The 24996-nt window shown below is 36.7% G+C and overlaps 1 protein-coding gene across 5 annotated transcripts in view; it reads left to right on the top strand.

Moving 5' to 3' along the window:
* The window catches only part of LOC111515799 (glutamate receptor ionotropic, kainate 2), a 76506-nt gene that overhangs the window by 3031 nt on the left and 48479 nt on the right, over nt 1-24996 (top strand). For 3 of the 5 annotated variants that reach the window (XR_012468432.1, XM_074186648.1, XM_074186647.1), the window contains exons 2-6: nt 5289-5412; nt 5470-5631; nt 9963-10214; nt 19010-19185; nt 20194-20412. Coding sequence is in view for 4 of the 5 variants with exons in the window: in XM_074186648.1 (XP_074042749.1) it covers nt 5334-5412; nt 5470-5631; nt 9963-10214; nt 19010-19185; nt 20194-20412 (888 nt within the window). In the remaining variant the exon portion in view is untranslated. Of the gene's footprint in view, nt 1-5288; nt 5413-5469; nt 5636-9962; nt 10215-19009; nt 19186-20193; nt 20413-24996 lie in introns of those variants that run through there. The other 2 variants (XM_074186650.1, XM_074186649.1) reach the window with 2 other exon arrangements.

The following is a 24996-nucleotide window of genomic DNA, read 5'->3' as shown; positions in this document are numbered from 1 at the left end:
ACAACGGTACGTACAGTCCTCACCACCTCGTTTTGGCAAAACTGTACCTACAATAATATCGAAATAAAACAACATGCTCAAATTAATTATTATCAATTATTACATACCTGTCTCCCTCAAGCTGCGATCGACACGCTCGAATGTTTCTCTTGACGGTACCGTTCGATTGGGAAAATGCTCGGAATACAGACGACGAGCTTCTGCAGCATTACAAAATGCTCGTCCATAAAATACATGCATATCTGCATATTCATTGGATGTAAACTGTTCGGCCATATCAAAAAAATTCAAAATGTCCTATAGAATATTGACAATACAATGATAGTCATATGACAACGCACCACTCAACAAAACAAAATCGCATTCCAGTTTCTCATATTTTATCAAAACTTTCTAAAAGGTTTTTTTGTCAACATCTGTGAAAGAAATGGAACATAATTATTCCCTGGATATTTTTCACCTGATCATGTGCAGCCGTTTTTGTAGTTCATTCGTTTGCTTTTTATTAGTATAGTAAATATTTTTTCCGATGTGCGTTTTTTCAGCTAAATTTAGATTCGTGTTAAAGAATTTCTCCCATAAAATTATAATTATCAGTGAAACTCCTCAACAGTTTAGCTGTGAAGAAGAATTTGAAACATTCGAATGTTGAGTTTCATGAGATTCAGATAACTGATCAACACGAAACGTGATTATTCCACACGTATTATGTACATACAAAATATGAAATGAATTCGATATTTCATAGTAGAGTAGCTTGTTAGTTTAAAAACACCACGAATCTACAGAACTTGATATTTCTTTTGAAAAAATATCTGCTATCACAATTGTGACTTAAACTTCCATATAGGTACTGTACTTTTTGTTTACGACTTCATTTTAGCATACTTTGTATTATTCCTGTTATAAATGTTGTTGAATTAACGTTATCATTATTATTTCTGCTTTGATAATTATTCATTTCAAATAATGGTGGACGAGCGGGTTTGATGTCGTCGAGTAGAACTACATTTTTATCAAGACTCGTTGCTCCGATCGACTTTCCACACGAGTACTTTTATTCATAAAATTGTCCAAGTAACCTTATTTTGTTGAAAAATATTGAAAAATATCTGTCATTTCAAAGTTTTGGGGTGTGGACCATCGGGGGTAGTCCGTTCCTGACTTTGTAGCAAAACAACTGACTCCTGCATGAAAGCTCATCGACGGAATTCATTTGTTTAGTCAATTACCAAAATTTGGATGATTTTGAATACTCACTTGAAAAGTTATCAAAGAAAAACATTTTTCATTTTGTAACTTCGAGGGCCCGTAACTTGGTTACGAAGACTTTTAGGAAAAAAAGTTATATGAAGTACTGGTGATATTTTGACCCCATCTATACAATCCCGAGAGGAAAAGAGGAAGTCCAGGGACACCCTGTATATAATTGGCTTATGAATTTTAAACTTCATGGAGCCCTTTTGATGAGCGAGAGATGATGATTTGGCGGGAGTTGGCCATTTTTCGCTTGATTATGGGTTTCCATATGTTGGTATCTATACGCTGGCTTGGCTGAATACGTTGTTGGACAACATGTATGCGGCTTTTTTGAATTTCTTGCGAAATCAATGTTTCTCCCTGTGTATTATATCAGCTTAGGATCACTCGATGTTTTGTTGATGGGTCCACACATGCTCTGCTACTCCGGATTTGCTGGTTTTTCCTCGCTGTTTGTGTTTTTTGTACTCAACAATGCGAACTTTCACCGAAATAGGATTTTCCGTACTCGCAGGGTATCCGATGAATGCAATTCTTGAAATCGCAGTCCGCGACTGGTGGCCTGGTTTTTATGAGGCTGCTACGGATAATGTTTCCGGATGTTTTACTTGGACCCAATTCTTCGTATACTTTCCGATGATCCTCTGATGTAGGTAAGTGCCAAGCAATGGTTGTGGCTTTCCTTTCTTGCTGTCTTTTAGTCAAAGTCTGTTTCACCATCGCTTTGGAGTAGCCATTGCGTTGAAGATCATTTTTGATGATGTCTAGTTCCTTCTCGAGACCTTTCTTCGTATTGCAGAGCCCAAAAGCACGGTCTGATAGAGTCTTGATGTTTCCTTTTTCAGTCGATTGATGGTGGATGGATTCGTGGTTCAGATATTAGCCCATGTAAGTGGGTTTACGGTATACAGATATTTTCAGTGTCGGTCCTCTTCACACCTCATACACCTCTTATACCCAGCAAATTGAATGTCTGCAGCCGTTTGTAGTAATCGGAATGTTGTTGAGAGATACCAACGGAGTTGTTAGATTTTTATATAACTTGGTAGGTCCAGTGTACTACACTATACTTTCATTTCGGCTACGTTGATAATTTCAAATTACCAAAATTGTTACTGTTGAAATTTTTTCAGCCCCGTATCTTCAAAACAAAGCGCTCTGTCAGAAATCATCAAAAGACAAAATATTCTTAGAATAGTCCAAAGAATAGTCACTTAATGTTTTGCAGTATGTTCAATAAACATCCTGTATACATTATTGATGTAGGCTAATGCAATGTCAGTGAACAAATTGGATTATCTACTTCTTATGATTCATCGTGTGATTCAATACATGGATGGTTCATTGAATTACTAATCTACTTAATTATCTTCAATGGTTTCATCGACACCTACGACGTTTCATGAAATAATTACAGTATTATTTATATTTTCCTGAACGAAATGTGTTCAATATCAAACGTGAAAATGTAAAAGGTGTGCCTCAGTTTATGAGGAAATGAGTGAGTCGAGTAAATGAAGGAGGTGAATAACAAAACATTAAATCTAAGAAAAATCAATTTAGGGTTCTTGAAGTCGTTTTCTTTTGTACTTGTTCAATGCATTTTTTTCGTTCAAACTCTGCCAGTTATTGGGCTATGACGAAAAATGTTTTCTAACATTAGTAAAAATGTAATAACATTCACAAGAAAAACATATTTGGAAAAATAGTGCAGTTACTTCTTTTAATATTCAAGTTGTTTTACACGACACAGATCAGCCTCAGTTGGAAAAGGGGGTATTGATACTGGAAGGTTTGTGGATGAGCTTCATTATGAGATTATCAAAATAGTTAGGAACCCTAACTATTCTAACTTGAACTATTGATTCTTCAAAAATATTAGTTCTTCTGCTATGATGGTGTTATAATACCATAGAAATGATTCTTCAACATACTGTATTGGTTTTTTGAATTCGATATTTGTTCAGATGACCAATGACCGGTTTTTTCCCAGTCCTTTCAACATCATCATTATCCTGTGGAGATATTCCTGAGTTTTGAATAGATAGATAAATAGCTACACAGTATTCATCACCGCACGTACAGCACTTTACCCAGCTAGTCGCTAACTAAATTCACTTGTTTTCGTAATATCGTCGAATAACATTACCGGTTGGATGGCGCGCGCGCTTTTATATGAGGCAGCGGGCGGGCCTAGTACTTTCGAGAATGGAGACTGTAAACTTCTTGCTTCGCATTGAAGCTCATCAATGATTCTTAAGTGTATTGAATAACATAATATTTATAAACTTGCTAGAACTGATCAGTTATCATGTCGCCATTGCTGGGAGTGAACATTACGAACCAACTTTTTTTTCTATTTTCAAACGCCTATTGGGTTGAATTTATCGAAAAAAAATCATTTTCCAATTAGATCGTGACATTTGTACAACTTCATTCTCAACTTCGGAAAAGGAGCAATATTCTTAAACCCAACTAGTTGCTTTTCATAATTGTCAATATCGAAACTTTCATCGAGAATAAGATATACTTGTGATATACTGTTTGGAACCTTTGGTGTAGTAATGAATATTACTGGAGTTTTTTCCCAACACCAAATCGTTATTTTTACACCTCGACACGTGTTTCGATCACCAAGTGATCATCTTCAAGAGGAAGATAAAACTAATAACTACTCAAAACTAAAGCTACTTATACTAATCAGGTACATCATACAGGTAGGTAATCAGTAATACCACCCATACAAGTGTACCACCCTAAATTAATTTTACAATTGGCCTTTCTATCATTTACAATATGTCCTTATGTATGTTTAATGTTACAGCTATATACAGAACAATTTTCAGCTATATAAAATTAGTTTCAAATATTGCCTATCTGAATATATTTACAATGTGTCTTTTTGTAGCAATCAGTGAACCCAACAATATCATTTCAACAAGCTATATAGTATGCTATTTGGTTTACTTATTTCCACACTCTCATAGGCATCTAGTTGACTCTTGTTATTAACTTGCCTAACTAATCTTAAAGAACTGAAGTCTATGGAATGGTTTTGTTGCAAAATATGATGGGCGACTGCTGATTTTTCAGGTCTTCCATATTTTAAGTGTGCTATGTGTTCCTTATATCTCACTTTAATAGATCTTTTTGTTTGTCCATAATATTTTGCATCGCAGTCCTTACATTCAATTTCGTAAATTCCAGACTTTTCCGAATTCTCGACTTTGTCTTTTGGACTTCCCAAAAGGTTCTGCAGTATATGACTTGTTTTAAAAACCACCTTCATACCTAGTTCCTTGAAAATTTCTCCAAAGTTCTTCGTATATTGGTGGTATGGAACTGAGATGTATTTATCTTGGTTTTTGTCCTTTCTGAAAGTCAAGATTTCGTTCATTCATAACCTAAACTTCTTTTTCCTAATTATGTCATCTACAATACCCCTCGGGAAACCGTTAGTGGCTGCTATTTCCTGTATTGTACGTTTTTCTTTTGTGAACCTATCATGTGTTAGAGGGAAAGTCAAAAGACGATGCACTAAAAAATTCAACCCAGCACGTTTGTGCTGTCTACAGTGATGTGAACTGTCAGGAATATACCTGTACGTGCTTGTTTCTTTTCTAAATATATCGTATTCTAACCCTCCATCTTTGCTCCTCATTACCAAAACGTCAAGAAATGGTAGTTGTCCCTTATTTTCTACTTCATACGTGAATTTTATTGATGGACATCTATTATTTAAAAAGGAAACAAAGTCCTCGATATTCGATATGAGATATAAGATTATTATATAGAGTGATGACACTTTTCCATCAAAACTAGATGTCACACACAACAAGTCCCACAAAAGGACACATGAGAAATTTTGTAAATTTCTCATGTGTCCTACAGTACATTGTTGCATCGTCCTATTCGAATTAGTTTTCTAGATGAAACTGAAACTACAACTTGGTGAATTATATCTGAGAGAAAAAAAAAATAAACTGAAAAATTCATTCATAACCTTGAAAGAAATATTATTTTTGCAGATGAACGTAATTGGTCGTAGAGAGTAGTAATTTGGTAATGGAATAATGGAGTTGATGATGAAAATTGTTTTTCTACTTGGACTACCCATGAAAGTTCCATCCCTGCCTCCTGTTGTCAAAATAGGTTAGTGAGTAACCTAAATTGTAACGAACTATGATAAATTTTGTGATAACATTTCAGGTGCAATTTTCACGGAAGATCAACGAAATAGCTCCAGTGAGTTAGCATTCAAATTTGCAATTGATGAAATCAACAAAGATAAAACGTTGCTACCACACACTGTTTTAGCTTATGACATTCAGTACGTTTCAATGAATGACAGTTTTCACGCCAATAAAAAAGGTGGGTAAGTAACGCAATCTTACGTTTTGAGCATAACTGAACATTTCCTGTTTATTTTACTGAACTGAACTGTCAACATTCCACTGTTTTCACCAACAGCCAACAAAGCATACTCAATTAAAATGTTTTCGGTGTTTTTGATCGAAAACTTCCCACGCACATCTAATTGAATTTTTGCTCTAATTGAAATTGGAAATTGTTTTTTGAGATGAAAACTTCTAGCAAGTAAAATTCTCAACGTGAAAGCAAATGTTTATAATGGATTTCAGAATAAACATATACTGTGCATTCCATTTGAAACGAGCTACCCTGAATACATTTTGATACAATGATTTTCAGGAAAAATAAAAAAAACACGTCAACAATAGTATACAGGGGGACATATTTTGACATATTCACATTTGATATCACTTTTCCTTTCGCACCCCCACAGCATATCACCAATTTTTTTAAATAGATCATCCTATATTATTTCGCATTGTCAGGTGCTCCATGATGAGCATATTTCAAAAAAGTGTAAAACATATTGTCTGAATTCCTTAAAATGGGGTTCCATATTTGATTGAGGTTCACCGCTTCTTCTTTTCTGTTAAAATTATCCGTGTGTTTGTGGATCTCCATTGCCTCCCGTACTATCTCTACTCTATTCCTCATTCTGTTGAGAGATGAAGAAATATTCAGAAGACGGGATAAAAAAATGTGAATGAATGATTTGATGGAATTGGCCGATATTTGATGAAAATCCGTAACTCATCTGAGTAACACTCCTTTGTCAGATTTTCATTGAACAATTCATCAAACCGCTTCACGTGTTTCGCTATGCAACAGCTCCATCAGACGAATTCATTGTAACTGAAATCAACATCATGAAGGTTCGATATAATATATTAGTTTGTATCATTCAATTTCCATATATTGGGATGTTTTGGGAGTTTTGTCCATTTTTGTGAGTCTAATTTCAACTGTGATATCTCAGTGAAAACCTATTCAATCGATTTAAAATTGGCATCATTTGAATCCGTGCACTTTTGCCAACGTGATACAAGTTAATTGATGTCGTAAGCATGAAAATTATGTGCTCAAGATTCAATGAAGTCGACGATGGCCATTTTGGCCTGGTCCTTATTGGCGATGGTCTTACCAGTGAGAAAGTTATCAAATTATTCGAAAAGATGGTAGTTGATTGGTGAGAGGCCTGTTTAAATCTACTGGCTCGGTTGAGAGTACTTTTAGAAAAGCACATCAGCCTTCTAGACATACTGAAGAAGTGGAATTTGAAATATGTTTGGATGGCGTAGAACATAAAAAAACAAGTATTCAAGATATTGCAGATAGAACAGATGTTAACCGAGAGAGTGTACAACGTATTTTACACAAAAATAAATTTACGCGTTATAAACCGAAATTTATCAATACATAAAAAGAAAGGGACTTCGATATGCGCTTGTATTTTTCTTTTTGATTTCAAGGGGAAAAAGAAGAAAATTATCATTTTCCTTATCAAATTTTATGGACAGATGAAGCGACCTTCTCTTCAAATGGCGTTGTGAGCTCGCAAAACTGCAGGTGGTGGGCAAAAGAAAACCCACATTTCGTAATCGGATGTCGAGATCAATATTCGTTTAAGACGAATGTATGGTGTGGCATATTAAACGATTAAATTATAGGATCATACTTTTTTAGACATAATTGAAATTCTGCGGACTACCTACACTTTGTGAATACCGAACTATCTGAAGTTTTGGATAATATGCCCCTTCAAGTGAAAAATGTTGTGTGGTATCAGTGTGATGGTGCACCTATTCATACTACAAGGGTGGTTAAAGAGCGTCTTTTGGAAATATTTAGGGGCAAAGTAATCAGTCGCAATATGGAACACTTATAGCCGCCTAGATCTCCTGATATAACCCCACTAGATTTCTTCTTGTGGGGTTACTTGAAACAAAAGTTGTATAAGCATAGACCTTTTCGAGATATAAACCATTTAGAGGCAGTTATTGGAGAATGTGTTGTAAGCACAAAACCCCGTAGTATAAAGAATGCAGTTAAAGATGTTTTAAAAAGGACAATTGATTGCATTGAACGTGGTGGAAGGCACACCGAAATGTGACTTTTTATTTTGTATTTCTATTGGTATTTACATGGTTTAGGCATATGTTTCGATTTGATTTAGTGTTCTTAATTCAAATTATAACTTTATTTTAACAGATGTTAGTTAGAATTTTTTACGGTTTAGTTTTCTAGGCAACAAAATCTAAATTGATTTCTGAAGTAATTTTGTTCATTCATACCTCATAAAAGATATTTAGTAAATGTGAAATTACTTTCGTATAATTCCTTCCCTTAGTTTAATTGCGTTGTAATTTTTCGTAATTAGTAAATCAAAGTTCAACTGTTTGAAAAGTGCAGTAAAGAATAAATTATTGACTTTTCATTGATATTGTTTTTTAAGTATGCTTACGTATCAAGCTATTTCGCAAAAAGTAGAAATAAAGTGAAATATTTATCTGTTTTTGAAAACTGTATCAACTTTGCATCATTTTTGGCATAATTTTTTGTGGTGTTTTAAATTTCTGCGAAATAAGTTGTATTTAGAATTGCAATTGGTAATAAAAATGCGTTGGAAAGATGAGTTAGTCATAAAGCACTAACTTTGTTGAGGTTTGGCTGAATTTGAGAAATCGGCAAATGTAAAATTTTCGAAAAACTGTAAAAAAACTAAATTTGAACTAGAGAGCTAAAAATTGGTATATGGGTAAAAAATGAAAAAACAATCATCTTTTCTCTTTACCGATTTCCGAAATTTCGAGCAATAACTGCTTTTCTGAACATTTTTTGAAAAAAATGTCAAATTTGATAGGGAAGAAAAATCACTTGATCGGTCATATACATGTCATTTGACATCATTTTTAAAGCACAACCTAATGGAGATATCAAAAATTGCTTGAAGAGATGAACAAAAAAAAATTCCATTTGATGCGGACTTTATGTGTGACACTGTATATATATATATATATATATATATATATATATATATATATATATATATATATATATATATATATATATATATATATATATATATATTGGATATTGGATATATTGGATTGTCACTCATATTTATTCATTCATATTTCATTTCATGCTATAATACTATGTAAATTATGTACAAAAATATCATCAAAACCATTTTACTACCTGCTTAAATCATTATGTATTATTGAATTAACTCTGTCATTTATTCAATAAATATATTATTATTATTAATAATCGCTTTTCATCACATTTAATCGTTGAATAACTGAATAAATAAATAGATTTGGAAATAACAGTACACAGTACACAAATTTATAGAAAACACCATACCTGGCACAAAAATTTCTTTTAAATCTCTAAACAACTTAAGTAACTTTTTAGTAAATTCCAAATACAAAATCAACAAATTACACAGAAGTGGAGTCTACAAGCTTGACTGTTCTGATTGTTCGGCATCTTACATTGGTAGAACCTATAGACCTCTTTTCACTCGTATTAATGAACATTTAAAAAAAACTCGACAAATCTGCTTTTGGCCACCACATAAAATTTCACAATCACAACTTTAGTCCCAATAGAAATTCCAAAATATTACATAAAATAGATAATAAAAATTTCCTTAGACTTCACTTGTTTGAAGAGTTGGAGATTTCTAAAGAACTTTCCAAAAATGATCATTGTTTGAATACTCAAGTAAACTTAAACATAAATTTCCTTCCCCTTCATAAAAGGATTGTGAATTATTAATTAATCACATTTTACTAATACAATTTATTCAATATTTTTCCTCTACATAATTAATCAAATCCATAATGGATCACTTCTCAAGTTGGTACCATTATTTTAACATGACACTTGACACATCCTGTCTCAAGTTGTTCTTCTTCATATAATACTTCGACTGAACCACATGGCCTGAATACAAAAATGTATTTTTTGGCTATAAGCCTATTTTATTTTATGTAAGTCAAATATTACAAATGTGCCATGTACTTAATTTGATACTTCCTGTTGCCTGACAAGTAAGTAATCTTGAACAATTTTTCCAAATTTCTTAACCTTAAAGATTATAAAAAAAATAAAACTTCAATTTTCACCAAACTTCCTTTTCAATTAGATCACTTACTTTCAGGTGAGCACTGATGATGACGAAAGTCGAAAGTGCTTTGCAAGAATTTTGAAAATTATACACTTCAATACAAAAAAACCTCTTCGATTCATTAACTGAATAAGTGACCAACCGAAATTATTTGAACAATTCCGAAATAACTTTTGTAAATTCATAATTTTTCCAGTGTGTCATCAAGTTCAATTTGGTGTCCATTCCATTTTTGGACCTTCCGATCCACTTCTTGGGACTCACATCCATTCAATATGCGATGCACTCGATATACCGCATTTGGAAATACGTCTCGATTCAGAAAATGATGTCAGAGAGTTTTCCATCAACTTACATCCGGCTCAGAATCTGCTGTCCTCCGCATTCGAAGATGTCATGATATTTTTGAACTGGACTCGCATAGCAGTTGTCTATGAAGATGACTACGGTGAGAATCTTTACTTACTGAATGTGATCTATCTTTTGATATCCTTGATAATCATTTTCAATGAGTTTTATTGGCAGACCATCGCAGACATCACAATACAGGGTGTACCTGAATGAATGTAAAACATTTGAGGAGGTGATTCCTCATCGAAAAATAGATAGGATCTTTCATATACAGAAATTTCATTGGAGCATTCCTTGTTAAGATACAGCCCCTTAAAGGGGGTACATGAAATTTGTACAACAATTTTTTTCAGAAGCACTAAAAAAGTTACAATATTGAAATTGACTTGACGTTTTGTACTACCAAATAGACACTTAGCCAGAAATTTATTTGGTTTAACCCATGGTTGTAAGGGGTGGAAAACGCAACTCTTGAATTCATTTCCAATGTAACTTTTTCTCTTATTATTTGATTACCATTTTAAAATGTATTTTCGATAGCCTGTTTCATTCTAAACAAAAAATGTCTCTTGGGTTTTTTGCCCAAAATAAACCAGTTCGCAGCAAAAAATTATTTTACGAACAACTGCAGAGATACATCGTCATAAACGCGAAAATACGCAAACTAATCTATCTAGTAGGTCGCTATTAGCGATAGTGACAATTAAATTGGTATGACGCTGTCATACTGAATTGATACTAATTGTGTGTTGTTGTTCTGTTTATAATTTGTTACTTTAATAATTCACTTGTTATTAAAATGGCATACACAAATGAGGAAATGGCTGATATGCTTACGTTCACGGTCTGTCGCAGGGGAATGGGTTAGAAGCTTCTAGAAGATATACTGAAATGTATCCTCAACGGCAGCATTCTTCACATAGAATATTTGCTCGACTTCGTCAATGATTACGAGAATATGGTTCATTCGACAAAAGAACGCAGGATTGTGGTCGCCATCGAGAAGTACGAACACCACAGCTTGAGAAAGCAGTACCTAGTTAATTTGATTGAAGAACAACCTACTACCAGTACTAGAAAGATTGCTTTCCAGCTGAATGTTGATCATATGACAGTATTTAGAATTTTAAAGGAACAACACTTATATCCTTACCATCGGCAACGAGTACAGGCACTGTTACCGCGAGACTTTCCGAACCGTCTTGAATTTTGCAATTGGGTGCTGGAAATGATTAGAAGAAATTGTGACTTTCTGAAGACGATAGAATTCACAGACGAATGTAGTTTTTCTTGGGACAAGATTATTCATTTTCATAATTACCACATATGGGCTGATGAAAATCCTCACGCTATTGTCGAAACTAACCATCAAAAACAGTTTTCTCTTAACGTGTGGCTCGGAGTTATTGGGGATGATTTATTTGGGCCTCATTTTCTATCTCCTTGATTAAATGGTGAGATATACGTTCAATTTTTAAGAGAAATGCATCCAGTACTGCTGGAGGAAGTTCCTTTGGGATATGTGATTTTTTGGTACTCTTGTTCGCGATGTAGAGAACTTAAGAAACCGCATCATCGATGCGTGCAGAGTAATCAGAGAGACTCCAGGAATATTTGAGCGAATACGTGGCTCATTTACTATGATTTCTACATGTTGTGTTTTTTGTTGATGATAAATTAGCTTTGTTCATTACCCTTCAGTCGTTCAATGCAGGTACTTACTACAAAATAACAATATATCCAGTCCGCATTTATGACGATGTATCTCTGTAGTTGTTCGTAAAATAATTTTTTACTGCGAACTGGTTTATTTTGGGCAAAAAACCTACGAGATATTTTTTGTTAAGAATGAAACAGGCTATCGGAAATACATTTCCAAATCGTAATAGAATAATAAGACAAAAAGTTACATTGGAAATGAATTTTAGGGGTTGCGTTTTACACCCCTTACAACCATGGGGTAAACCAAATGAATTACTGGCTGAATGTCTTTTTGGTAGTACAAAACGTCAGGTTGATTTCAATATTGTAACTTCCTCAGTGCTTGTGAAAAAAATTGTTATACAAATTTCATGTACCCCTTTTAAGGGACTGTATCTTAAGAAGGGATACTCCAATGAAGTTTCTTTATTTGAAAGATCCTATCTTTTTTTCGATGAGGAATCATCTCTTCAAATGTTTCACACTTATTCAGTTACACCCTGTATAATTCACGACATACAGGGGATATCTACGAACAACTCATCGACATAAAGGGTTTTCCAATATGTACTTGACAACTTTGAATTTAATTTATGAACGCACTATTTCACTGATCATCTGACAGTCACTTTTCTTGCTTCAGTAAACTCAACATTTTCATCATGGTAAATTACACGAACGAACAACGTATGCAAATTATAAAAATGCACTACTGAAATTCGAAGTAAGTGACCGCAACTTTCAGAGCGTTGACTCCAATTTTCGGTCGTTATGCTCGCCCTAGTAGACAAGCAATAACAAGTTTAGTGCGAAAATTTGCATTATTGGTCTAGTGAAAATCCACATGTGCTTCATGAATCACCACTGCATCCACAAAAAATAACTGTTTGGTGCGGTTTGCATGCCGGCGGCGTCATTGGGCCATATTTTTTCGTCGACAATAACGATCGTCACGTTACTGTGAATGACGATCGTTATCGCGCCATGATTACCGATTATTTTTGGCACGACTTGGACTTGGACGACATGTGGTTTCAACAGGACGGTGCCACAAGCCACACAGCATACATTACAATCAATTTATTGTAGAGTAAGTTCGGTGAGAATGCTATCTCCAGAAATGGACCAGTCAATTGGCCACTTCATTCGTGCGATTTAACACCAGTAGACTTTTTTCTTTGGGGCTACGTTAAATCATTGGTCTATGACAACAAGCCGACGACGACGGCCGAAATGTATGACCGAGTCATGGAAAATTGGGTCCAACCAATCGACCGCTGCCGACGTGCCCGCGGTGGCCATATGAACGAAGTCGAGTTTCATTCATAAATGTTTTAATTGTATTTCAAGTCGATCATGAAGTTTTGGAAATATCTCAAATGGTTTGCGTTTTATTTAAAAAAAAAGTTGTCAAGTCCTTATTGGAAAACCCCATATTTTTGCATAGTATACATATGAAAATTTAATCAATTTCACAGTATAGTAACGTGATGTATGAGTCCCAGGAATTTCGGGATCAATTCCGGACCTGAGTACGACGGGAGGTTTTTGCACCTCGACTAGCCCCCAAGCCTCTCTCGGCTTTAGGGTGGCCCCTTGGCCACCACCCCCTAGTTCATCCACTAGGGCGTCAGTTCTTAACTCGTTCTGGACAAACGGCACGCCTGTGCGCTGAATGTTCATGTCCCAGGAAAAGCTGAGGATTTCCTTCTGGGGGCATCGCGAGGCCTGTCGTCGGATGACCTGTCCTTCGTCGGTTAGGATTTCAGCGTTTCTCGCTCGCTGTCCTAATCCGCTGCTGCATCGTCTCTTAGTCGGGTTTGATAATGGCTTTGATGTCATGCTGTTAATTACTGTCACAGGATGACTGTACACCCTGTGAATATTAATATTTGGTGAGTCTACTAAATTAGTAGGCAACATAAGTAGGTAACAAAACATTGTAGCTGGAGAGAATTCTCAAATCCAGAGGCAAACCTCCTAGCGGTTGTCGCCGTCGGAAAATTTCCTCGATTTCTGCAGTGTGCTGCGCATACGATTCAGAACGCGAATTTGTCGATTTCGGAGCCGATCTCGGCATAGGGAATTGTACTCGCATATTCATCATCGCGCGAAGCCCTAATGCTCGGATTTAGAGCAACTGACGGAGATTGACCTGGGTCTCGCTCCTTGTCCTGAACAATACCTCTTCTCGTAGATGTTGTCCAATTTCTCGGAGTAACGTCTCCCGATCCATCCTCATGCTATTCGGAGTGTTTAAAGCCTTAAAACGGTTCAACACAATTAAACTATTTCACGGTGTATTTTCGCGACTTGGGGACTCTGTTCTTTGTGACATATCGAGTTCTCTAGCTACTCGACTTGCTGAAGAACCACCGAAGCCCACGGTTTGTCGCTCTGCGACCAAGGGAGAGGTACTGATGTTCTCGTGCGCAAAATGACTACGCTGAGTAGAATCTAGCCTCAGACTGGCTGACTCTACCGGAGTTCTCGGAATACTGCTCCTCATGAAAACAGATTCCTGGGGGGGATGTGCCAAACCGTGAGGCCACACGGTCTTCGCGCTCGTGCACGTTCTGCCCTAACATGGTTCTGACGAGGAAATAGTTGAAAGGAAGAATTCACGGAAATCTAATATTTTGAGTTCACCCTTTATTCGCGAAACTACTTTGCTATCCAAAACCTACCTGGTGAACTGAGCTAGTTGTTCGGAAACAAGTACCCTAACAGTTGAATTGCACCTTAGGATGAGGGCCGCTCGCAGGATAAGGTGGAAAGTTATCGATGCACAGTCGATGGTTCCAACGGTTAGGTTGAGTAGTTCGCCCAAAGGACGTAAATAATGATGTCTTGACCCCCTCAAATTCAAGCTCTATATACCTCTGATTCGTTGACACCGTTTGGTTTCCACAGAGTACCTGAGCCTGAGCAACTTTAGTAGGGACCTGCTCTTCCTTTGCAGGATTTTCCAAACTTCTCTCCGATGGCGGAGTGACAAAAGGAACCTTGAAGACAGCCAAGTGTTCTGCAACAAAAATTCCACACAGCAAACTGATCTTCGACAATCTCCGATCGATTCTAACAAACAATTGACGATCAACTGTATATTTATCACCTTCAATAAAATCTCAGCAAAAATATTTCCAGTCCAAAAAATTTCGAAATTCTTTCGAGTTTTCAGGAGCGACTAGAACAAGCTCACGTTCAACAACCAACTAACTAACTTTTCTCGGACGTTCGCATATTTATAGAAAATGGGCGATTTTTTTCCGATATCCTCTCGACCAATCAACGGTTGCTAAAATCGTACTATTCATGTACACCAAATTCTGATGTTTGCAAATCGAAAAAATTCATTTCATATGCATTATCTGTTTTTACGCAGGCGCTGGTCTTTGAAGTACTCTAGCCACTCTCAAACTTTTCTTTGATATCCACTTGCCGCTGTTGGCATCTCATTTCGTTCATCCGGGTTTTCGCTTCCTCAGTGTGCGTCGTACGATGAACGAAATCAAACCGTTTTCAGCCTTACTCGGCTATTTTCGGAAAATCGCCTGACGATGTCCTGTGACGAAAAGTCTTATGCCGCGTCTCGATATTTTCAGTCATTCTGGCTGAAAAATGCGTTTGAAAAATGTAATATTTTTCAACACTCAAAGTCTAATAAAAATTGAACCACGAGAACTAGGAGCGTAATTGAGGTGTCAATTGGAAGCTGCTTGAAATCCCTATTGATACTTTTCAGAAGAAAGCTCGATTTCCCTAATTTAAATAACCTTTTCCCTATTTAAACAATTGGCGAAGGCTACTAATCTGGCAAAAGATTTGTCTTAACACTTTGTTTTTTTTTTTGTACCTTGGGAGCTGTCTGACTTGTCCATTTAGTCCATAGCTCCAGAAAATACTGCAGCCTCTTGGGCTTATTGCGTTTATTTTCCCATCTTCTCATGACACCAATTCCATCAGTCTCGTTCCCTGTACTAGTTTGTACAGGTTCCGTGTTGGATGTTCGTCATATTCTTCTGGGCGTAATTTTTTACGTCCATATATTGCCTGCCTCGTGTGATTCAGTGCCTCACATTCGCATAAGATGTGTAGAGCTGTTTCTATCCCTTCGTTGCATAATCTGCAGCTGAGGTCTCCGTTGTACAGCCCCATTTTATTCAGGTGTCCTCTTAACGGAAAATAACAGGTTAGTAACCCTGTAGTTATTCTGAGCCGATCCCTACTATATTGAAGTAGTTCTTCGGTTCTTTTCTCGGACGGTTCCCTAATGAAGGTTCTACTAAGTTTGTTGCCAGGTACTTTTGTCCAGTACTCTGTGTGCTTCTTATTGGTCCATGTCCTAATCTGGTTTCGTACCAATGATGTTGGTCCCCCCAGAGCTGGTTCAGGACTTATATATGAAGTTGATGATCCGCATCTAGCACATTCATCAGCTTTATTATTACCTGTGATTCCTGAATGCCCTGGCACCCAGTATAAAATTAGTTTGTTCCTGTTTGCAAGTTCATTTAGTTCTTCATGGTATTTCCAGACCAGTTTTGATGTCACCTTCGGGTTTGTCAGAGCCCCTAGTGCGCTCTTGCTGTCTGTATCTCATTTCTTTGAGGTGTCAATTCAATAAGCCTTGCACACTGCAAGATAGCATACACTTTCGCCTGAAAGACGGATGTGTATAATCGTAGCGGATAGCTGTAGTTTAGATTTCTATCCGCTCGGTATATTCCAGCTTGCGTTCCATGTTTGGTCTCCGATCCATCTGTGTACCAGGAGTTTTTTCCAAACATGTTTTCGGAATGAATAATGATCTTCCACTCTTCACGGCTTATGATTTTGGCCGTGAAGTTTGTGTTAAAGGTGTACTTTAGTGTCATGTGCTCCTCCACTTGTTCCGAAATTTCTGTTCGATCCGACCTTTTGTAGTTCGGTGAGTTTTCCAGTCTGAACTGGCCCATCCTGGCCTCCCCCATTATCACAAAGTGTAAAGGAGGTAGATTCAGGAGTGTTTCCAATACAGCTGTTGGAGTAGTTCTTATTGCTCCCGTCATTCCCAAACATGCAAGTCTTTGCACCTTGCCTAGTTTGTTGATAGCGGTCGCCCGCTTTATCTTTGGCCACCAGACCAGAGATGCGTATGTTATCATGTGTATTGGCTATACACCATCTTGTATAGCCAATATACCATGTCTTTCCATAGGTGCATCTGGCGAGCATCAGTGCTACCTCTGCTTTCCTCTTTATCCAGTCCAAGTATTGGTTCCAGGTCAGTTTGAAATCTAGGATCACTCCCAGATATTTAACCTCCCCCGACAATTGTATTTCTTCACCTCGAAGTTTCAGAGGTCCGAGACCCTCCATTTTAGTTCTTTTGGTGAATGCTACTATGGTCGATTTGGATGGGCTTATGTTAAGCCCTTCTTCTTCGGTCCATCTTGTTATAATCTTCAGGGCCTGCTTCATGCATCCCTTCACATTTAGGTCCAAGAGACGTAGTAGCTCGTCCGTTACAAGGTTCCATAACAGAGGGGATAGAACCCCCCCCCCCCTGAGGACAGTCCCTTGCTACCCGTGCCAAGACTGTTTTCCCCATAATGTTTGTATATACCAATCTTTCCCTAAGCATGCAGTCTATCCACCTACAGCTTGTCTTGTCGATTCCTCTCCTCCTCGACGCCTGGATGATTGATTCTAACGACGTATTATCAAATGTGCCCTCAATGTCCAAGAAAGCAGCTAAAAGTACTTCCTTGTTTTTGTAAGTATGTTCTACTTTTTCTGTTACCCGACATAGAACCATTTCTGTTGACATATCTGACCTGTATGCATATTGGTCTCGATGTAATGGTCTGATAGCCAGTGATACGTCCCTGATATGCCTGTCAAGTAGTTTTTCTAGCGATTTCAATGCGAATAAAATGAGACTAATTGGTCTCAAAGCCTTCGCCGAGTCCTGTCCGATTTTCCCAGGTTTCGGAATGAAGGTGGTCCTGATCAGTCTCCAAATTTTTGGTATGTGTTCCAGTGCTAAACTTGCCCTGAGAATTATACACAATTTATTGAAATGTACTTTCGGTCCCTTTCGAAGCATTACTGGGTATATGCCATCAGGTCCCTGCGACTTACTGGGTTGAAATGAGTTTACAGCCCATTCAATTTTCTCCATATTTTCCATAAAATCTACCTTTTCCCTATTTAAAAAATTGGCGAAGACTACTACTCTGGCAAAAAATTTGTCTAACACTTAGGAAACCATATTTCAAATCTTAATTTTCAAAATTTCTGTGTTTTCTTGATGTGTACTCGAAGTGGGTGGTCCTTGCACTAGAGCTGCATTTACAAAATAAGGGAGTTTTGATATATTATGTTTTACACTCAAGTCTCAGCATCTTCAGTATTTTCGATTTTTTATGACAAACCTAATGTTTGCAGGCACAAAAATGATTATACGTAGTCATTGCATCTCTTCCTATTTATATAAGGTGGATTCTTCATCGAAGAGAGCTTTCTTTGTGATTATATATTATGTTTGAAGCGAAAGCGTTATATTTTTAGAAGGGATAAGTTTCAGAGAAAGGAAGGGTTTTCTTCTTCTTCATTTCGATACAGGAGATACAGGAGAAGAATTGACAATTTGAAGTTTCGAGACAAATTGTTAGTTTTCTTCAAAAATTTGAGAATGAGAAGAGTGGTAGTTTCCGAAATATGAAGTAGAGAGGTAAAACTTATACAGTCAGCTCTCTATAAATTCATGTTAAGAATTCTCACTGATAAGTTGAATGAATCCCTGTCACTATGAATTCTATTGAAAAGAATTAACATTTTTGGGCTCTTCATATCATATTCCTTTCTAAAACTCACCTGAGTTTTGTGTGACTGAAAGAAAAACAAAAATATCAACTTATGTATCACCCCAAATATGAAATTTCACAGTATTCATTAACACCTATTTTCCTGAAAAATATTTCTTTTTCAATTCGAACCTAGTGCGCAACATTGTGCACGTTCAGTTCAGTAACTGACTTCGAAGAAGCCAATGTAGAATTGAAACCTCTGACGTAGAATAACTCCAAAATAAGCACTGTTCTAAAACACCAGAAAGTAGTGATAACTCTCTAGTGCGAGCAATTGGTTGAAAGTTTTAGGAAAATACCAGTTGTAGAGAAATGTATTGATATGATTCTGTTTCAGGTTTGATGAAATTGAGAGAATTAGTGAGGCCTTCTAGGAATATACAACTCGATATACATTTACGACAAGCCAACCCTGAATCTTACTGGTCAGTACTGATGGATATCAAAAAGAAAGAAATACATAATATCGTCGTCGATACCAGAGCATCAAATATGCATCACTTTTTGAAAGGGGTGAGGTTATTCTGCACTCAAATTCGAATTCATTTCAATTTTCCAGTACAAAATATGTCAAAACCACTACGAATGTGTGAAATACACCTAGGCATCAGAATGCCTGTGCTGTTTCACTCCACTCATAGTTGGAATATCATTTTATGGTACATGTTTACATGATTCACACAAATTATACATAATTGAATAGAACTGGCCGATACTTGTGGAAATCCATATTTAAAAAATCAATCAATAGAGTTTATTCTATGATTTTCAGTATAAGGGTTTTACAAAAACCGCGACACGTGTTTCGCTATACAATAGCTTCTTCAAGCATAACGGTTATGCTTCCCGTCCCGTCGCGTCCCGTCCCGTCCCGTCTCGTCTCATTCCGTCCCGTCCCATCCCGTCCCATCCAGTCCAGTCCCGGCCCGCCCCGATCCTGTCGGTATCGTCTGACCCTGTGCCATTTTGTTCGGTCCCGTCTGTTCACGACCTTTTTCATATCACACTTTTTTGTCTCATTCCACTCCGTCTTGACTCATTCTATTACATATCATACCATCTTGCTCCGTTTCTTTCCGTCCCGCCACGTTATGTTGCGTCCCGTCTCGTCATGTTTCGTCCCATCCTGTCGCGTCTCGTCCTGACTCGCCCCGTTCTAAACCATCTTTCATTTTGGCCTATCTTACCTTATCCTAAAATGATATTTTTTGTGACTTTTGTTCAAAAGATATTATTTTTTCGATGTCGAACACATTGATGAAACTTCACCCCGAGTTTCATCACAGATACTTCTGAAAATCGCAACACATTCTACCTAGTCGTTCTTACTAGAAGAATTTTTTTGTATCTCAAACATATCGAAAACACTTTACAAAGTTTCAAAATATTTACCCTACCTCAAGTACTGCCTTTCGGTAGACCTATAAAATTTTGATACGGTTTCATCCTTCAGAGTAACAACTGATACAACTCTTATACAATATTCGACAACAGTTTCCAATTCAACTGATCTCATTTCAGATTCTCCAGTTACAAATGAATGATTATAAATATCATTACCTCTTCACGTCTTTTGACATGGAAACTTTCGACTTGGAGGATTTCAAATATAACTTTGTGAATATGACAGCTTTCCGCATCGTAGATATCGAGGATTTATCGGTGAAAGAAGTGCTGAGGAATATGGTGAAATTTCAATCAAGTAAAGGAACTCGGACGTTGAACTTCAGCTATATTCAGGTAGATCACTGTGAAGGTATAAGATACATTGATAGTATACTTTGTTTTATGCAATCACATTAAACTCCTTTCGAAATATGTCGCTCATAACGAATCGATTGTGCAAAATATTTATTCAGGCATTTGATGTGTTTCCTGAACCACCTTCCATGACTTTCACAATGAAGCAGGAAATCCACAACGAATTGCCATTCTTAGACGTTTTGGTGAAGAGGACCGATACTAAGTGGGAAACATCTGTATACCGAAAACCCACTCATACGGGACAGTATCTGAACCACGAATCCAACCACCATCAATCGACTAAAAGAGGAATCATCAAGACTCTATTAGACCGTGCTTTTGGACTCTGTAATACGAAGGAAGGTCTCGAGAAGGAACTAGACATCATCAAAAATGATCTTCAACGAAATTGCTACTCCGAAGCGATGGTAGAAAAGCACTTCCCCACATCGGAAGGATTATCGGAGAGGATAAGAAGAATTGGTTCCAAGTACAACATCAGAACCTGCTTCAGATCCGGTAACACTATCCGTAGCAGCCTCACGAAAACCAGGCCACCAAACGCGGACTGCGATTCCAAGAATTGCATTTACCGGATACCCTGTGAGTGCGGAAAAACCTATATTGGTGAAACTAAAAAGCCATTGAATGTTCGCATTACCGAGCATAAGAAACACACACAACGAGGGGAAACCAGCAAATCAGGAATAGCAGATCATGTTTGGACCCATCAACACAACATCGAGTGGTCCCAAGCTGAGATCTTGCACAGAGAGGAACAATAGTTTAGGAAAAAATTCAAGGAAGCCGCATACATGTTGTCCAATAACGTATTCAGCCAGGCAAGCGTAGAAATACGCAACATATGAAAACCCATCATCAAGCGAAAAATGGCCAACTCCCGCCAAAACGGTCATCTCCCACGGAACCAGTGAAGCGGAAAATGGAAAGCATGGATAAGTGAGAGTATTTGAACGACCTATAAATAGTCATCTCTCGGAGGAATCAGTCCAGTCATCACCCGAAGACGATTGTAGATACTAACAATCGAAACGTCGTGAACTAACGTGACTTGGAATCTCTACACTTTTTATTTTTTCTTTTTTCATTCCTTTATTTTTATTTTGTTTTTATTTATTCAATTGTTCTATTTTTACTTGTAGTTTATTTCATTATTATTCAATTTCAGGTTTAATATAATTGTTATTTTCAGCTATTCATTTCGAATCATTTTATATAGTAGACAATGGAAGTCCGAACTAGTGAAATTCATCATGAAACATTGGCAATCACCTTCAAACAAATTATTTTTCTCGTTTTGCTAGTTCACCTCGTTTGCTGTTATTGCGGTATTTCGGACTGCTTTGAAATTCCACAGACGTGGATCATTCGGAACTGAAAGTATTATAGCTTATTGTTTCCCATTTTCAATATTTTCTACGTTTAAAAAAATATCGATGAATATCAAAATGTCGGGGCTGTCGTTTTGTTTATTTGGGATATGAAGACAACAATATAAGGAACGATCAGCCGAAAAAACAACTCTACATCGATGAATGATAGTCCTAACTCTTTGTGTGCAGGTGGTTCCAAATAGAGACCACAAATAAAATAATCTGTTGCAGACGCCTAGTAAGCGCAAGCTGGAACCACACATTCTCAACTATAACGATATACCCCTACCCACACATCTCATTTTCGCTCAGTGTTTATGTTCTGCTGATTTGATGCACTTGTCATTATTCATGTTGGACATAACCCCAACAAAAGTGTTTTTGTGATTATTTGTCAAAACTTATGGTTAGTGTTTTATTATATTATGTTCGTTAGGTGTTTGAATTGATTCGTGAAATATATTTCATCACTAGGATATACAAATAAACATGTATTTGTGCTTATGAAACTGAGTGGTTCCATACGAAACCACAAGGCTGCAAGGGTGCTTAACTATATAACATTTTTTTTCAGATTATTCAAACATGGAACTAAGTAAAGTAATGTCAGATGACTCCTATACTCTGGTTGATGAGATCCCTTCAGAGGTAGACTCTTACACTTCAGGTGCCCCATCTGAGGATGATATAGAGATACTTGATGATGATGATTTTGTTTAGGTCCAACATGATCCTACCGATAGTATCAGTTCAGAATACGATAGTGAGGATGAATCACCACTTTCAAATTTCATCAAAAAACATAAAGAGTGGACGAAAAACTTGAATTTTGCAAACAAACCAATGGCATTTATAGAACATTTTGGTCCTAACATTCCTGAAAATATTGCTGATATATTCCTGTGCTTGTTCACAACAGAACTTATCGGCAAAATAGTTTTCGAAACCAATTTATACGCTACACATCAATTTGGCAATCGCTTTCTGCTAACCGACTCGGACGAAATTAAATGTTTTCTTGGTATAAATCTGACGATGGGGCTCACAAAGAAACCTAGTTACCGTGATTATTGGTCTTCCAAACTGCAGATTCGAGATAATTTTATATCGTCTTACATGTCTCGTAATCGTTTCAGTTGGCTGTTGACTGATATGCACCTAAATGATAATGCTGTCCAACCAAAAGTACGTCAAACAAGATTCGATAAGTTGTATAAGATACGATCAATGCTTGACATACTGTCAGATACTTATGGAAAATGTTACAAGCCCAGAGAAAATCGAAGTGTCGACGAATCAATGGTGAAATTAAAGGGAAGAATAGGATTTTGCCAGTATATGCCACTCAAGCCATTAAAGAGGGTCTATAAAATATGAATGAAGGCAGACCAGTCTGCATTTGTGTCACAATTTCAGATTTATACAGGAAAATCTGATGGAGGTGAAGAAGGCTTAGGTCCTAGAATTGTCAAAGACTTGACACGTCCACTTGTAGAAAAACACCACAAATTTTTTTTCGATAACTTCTTTACTTCCGTCACGCTTCTGAATGATTTGCTGAAGGACAACATTTATGGTTCTGGAACGATAAGGAGAAGACGCAAAAATGAACCAAAAGATATAGTAAATAATACAAAAGTAGATAGAGATACATGCGATTGGGCAGTTAGCAAAGAAGGTTCATTTCATCTGAGCAACTTCCATAGTCCAGCTGATATTCAAACTGTTCCGAGAAAGCAGAAGGATGGTCCGTCTCGGAATATTGATTGCTTGAAACTGGTAAAAGACTATTATTTCCATACGGGATATGTAGATCAATCCAATATGTTCGTTTTCTTATGCAAAGTGGACCAAAAATCGAGAAAATGGGGGCATAGGGGGTTCTGGCATTTCTTGGATCTTACCATAGTGAATGCCTTTATAATATTCAAAGACCGGACACCAGACACAAAAAGCATGAATCTGGAAGATTTCAGACTGGCTGTTGCTATAGGATTGATTGGTGCCGTCCACAGAATGCCTAAGAAAGGCAAAATGGCTACAGAAAATATACCTAATAAATTCAAGGTTTCAGTTTCCGCTGAAATAAGGTTTGGTGAATGTGCACATTTACGAGTTCATGGTACAAAGGTTGGGTGTGCACATTGTAGGACAAGCTCTCAGCCTCACAGGACTAGATGGCACTGCTCTAACTGCAACGTTGGACTCTCTTTAACCAAAGCTTCAAATTGTTTTTTTAAATTTCCCCAAACATGAATTTGTTACTTTTGGTTCCATTCAACTTTTTTTCTCATAGCTTCCTTGTGGTCATGATTTGGAATCACATGATTGTGAAAAAAGCATTATAGAAATATATTTTCTTCTCACAAAATTGTTGTTTACTAATCTACAATATTACTGGAGTTTTTTTTTCCCAACACCAAATCGTTATTTTTACCACCTCGACACGTGTTTCGATCACCAAGTGATCATCTTCAGAGAGGAAGATTAAAACTAGGCACTAGTGCGAGCTAATCCTATTTATGATATAAAGGTAACCCATACAGGTAAACCATCCAGGTGTATCAACCATACAGGTATACCAACCTATTTTTTTTTTTCAATTTTGCCTTATCTATTATTTGACAGTATATGTTCATATAAAACAATTTTCAGCTATATAAAAATTAATTTCACAATATTGCTTATACAAATTTATTTTTGCAATGTGTCCATATGTAGGTAGTAATCAGTAAACCCAACAACATTATTTTATTTTATTTTAACAAGCTATATAGTATGCTCTCTGGTATAGGTACGTCACCGTTATTCATAATATTATTGTGTTTACTTATTTCTACACTCTCATAGGCATCTAGTTGCCTGTTGTTGTTAACTTGTTTAACTAATCTTAATGAACTGAAGTCTATGGAATGGTTTTGTTGCAAAATATGATGGGCGACTGCTGATTTTTCAGGTCTTCCATATTTTAAGTGTACTATGTGTTCCTTATATCTTACTTTAATAGATCATTTTGTCTGTCCATAATGTTTTGCATCGCAGTACTTATATTCAATTTCGTAAATTCCAGACTTTTCCGACTTTGTCTTTTGGACTTCCCAAATGGCTCTGTAGTGTATGACTTGTTTCAAAAACCACCTTCATACCTAGTTCCTTGAAAATCTTTTCAAAGTTCCGCGTATATTGG

The sequence above is a fragment of the Leptinotarsa decemlineata genome, unplaced genomic scaffold (assembly GCF_025532065.1).
Source record: "Leptinotarsa decemlineata unplaced genomic scaffold, Ldec_3_MD MMD2_P_RNA_scaffold_4, whole genome shotgun sequence".
In the NCBI taxonomy this organism is placed as follows: Eukaryota; Metazoa; Arthropoda; class Insecta; order Coleoptera; family Chrysomelidae; genus Leptinotarsa; species Leptinotarsa decemlineata.
This window is presented reverse-complemented; position numbering and strand designations above follow the sequence as displayed.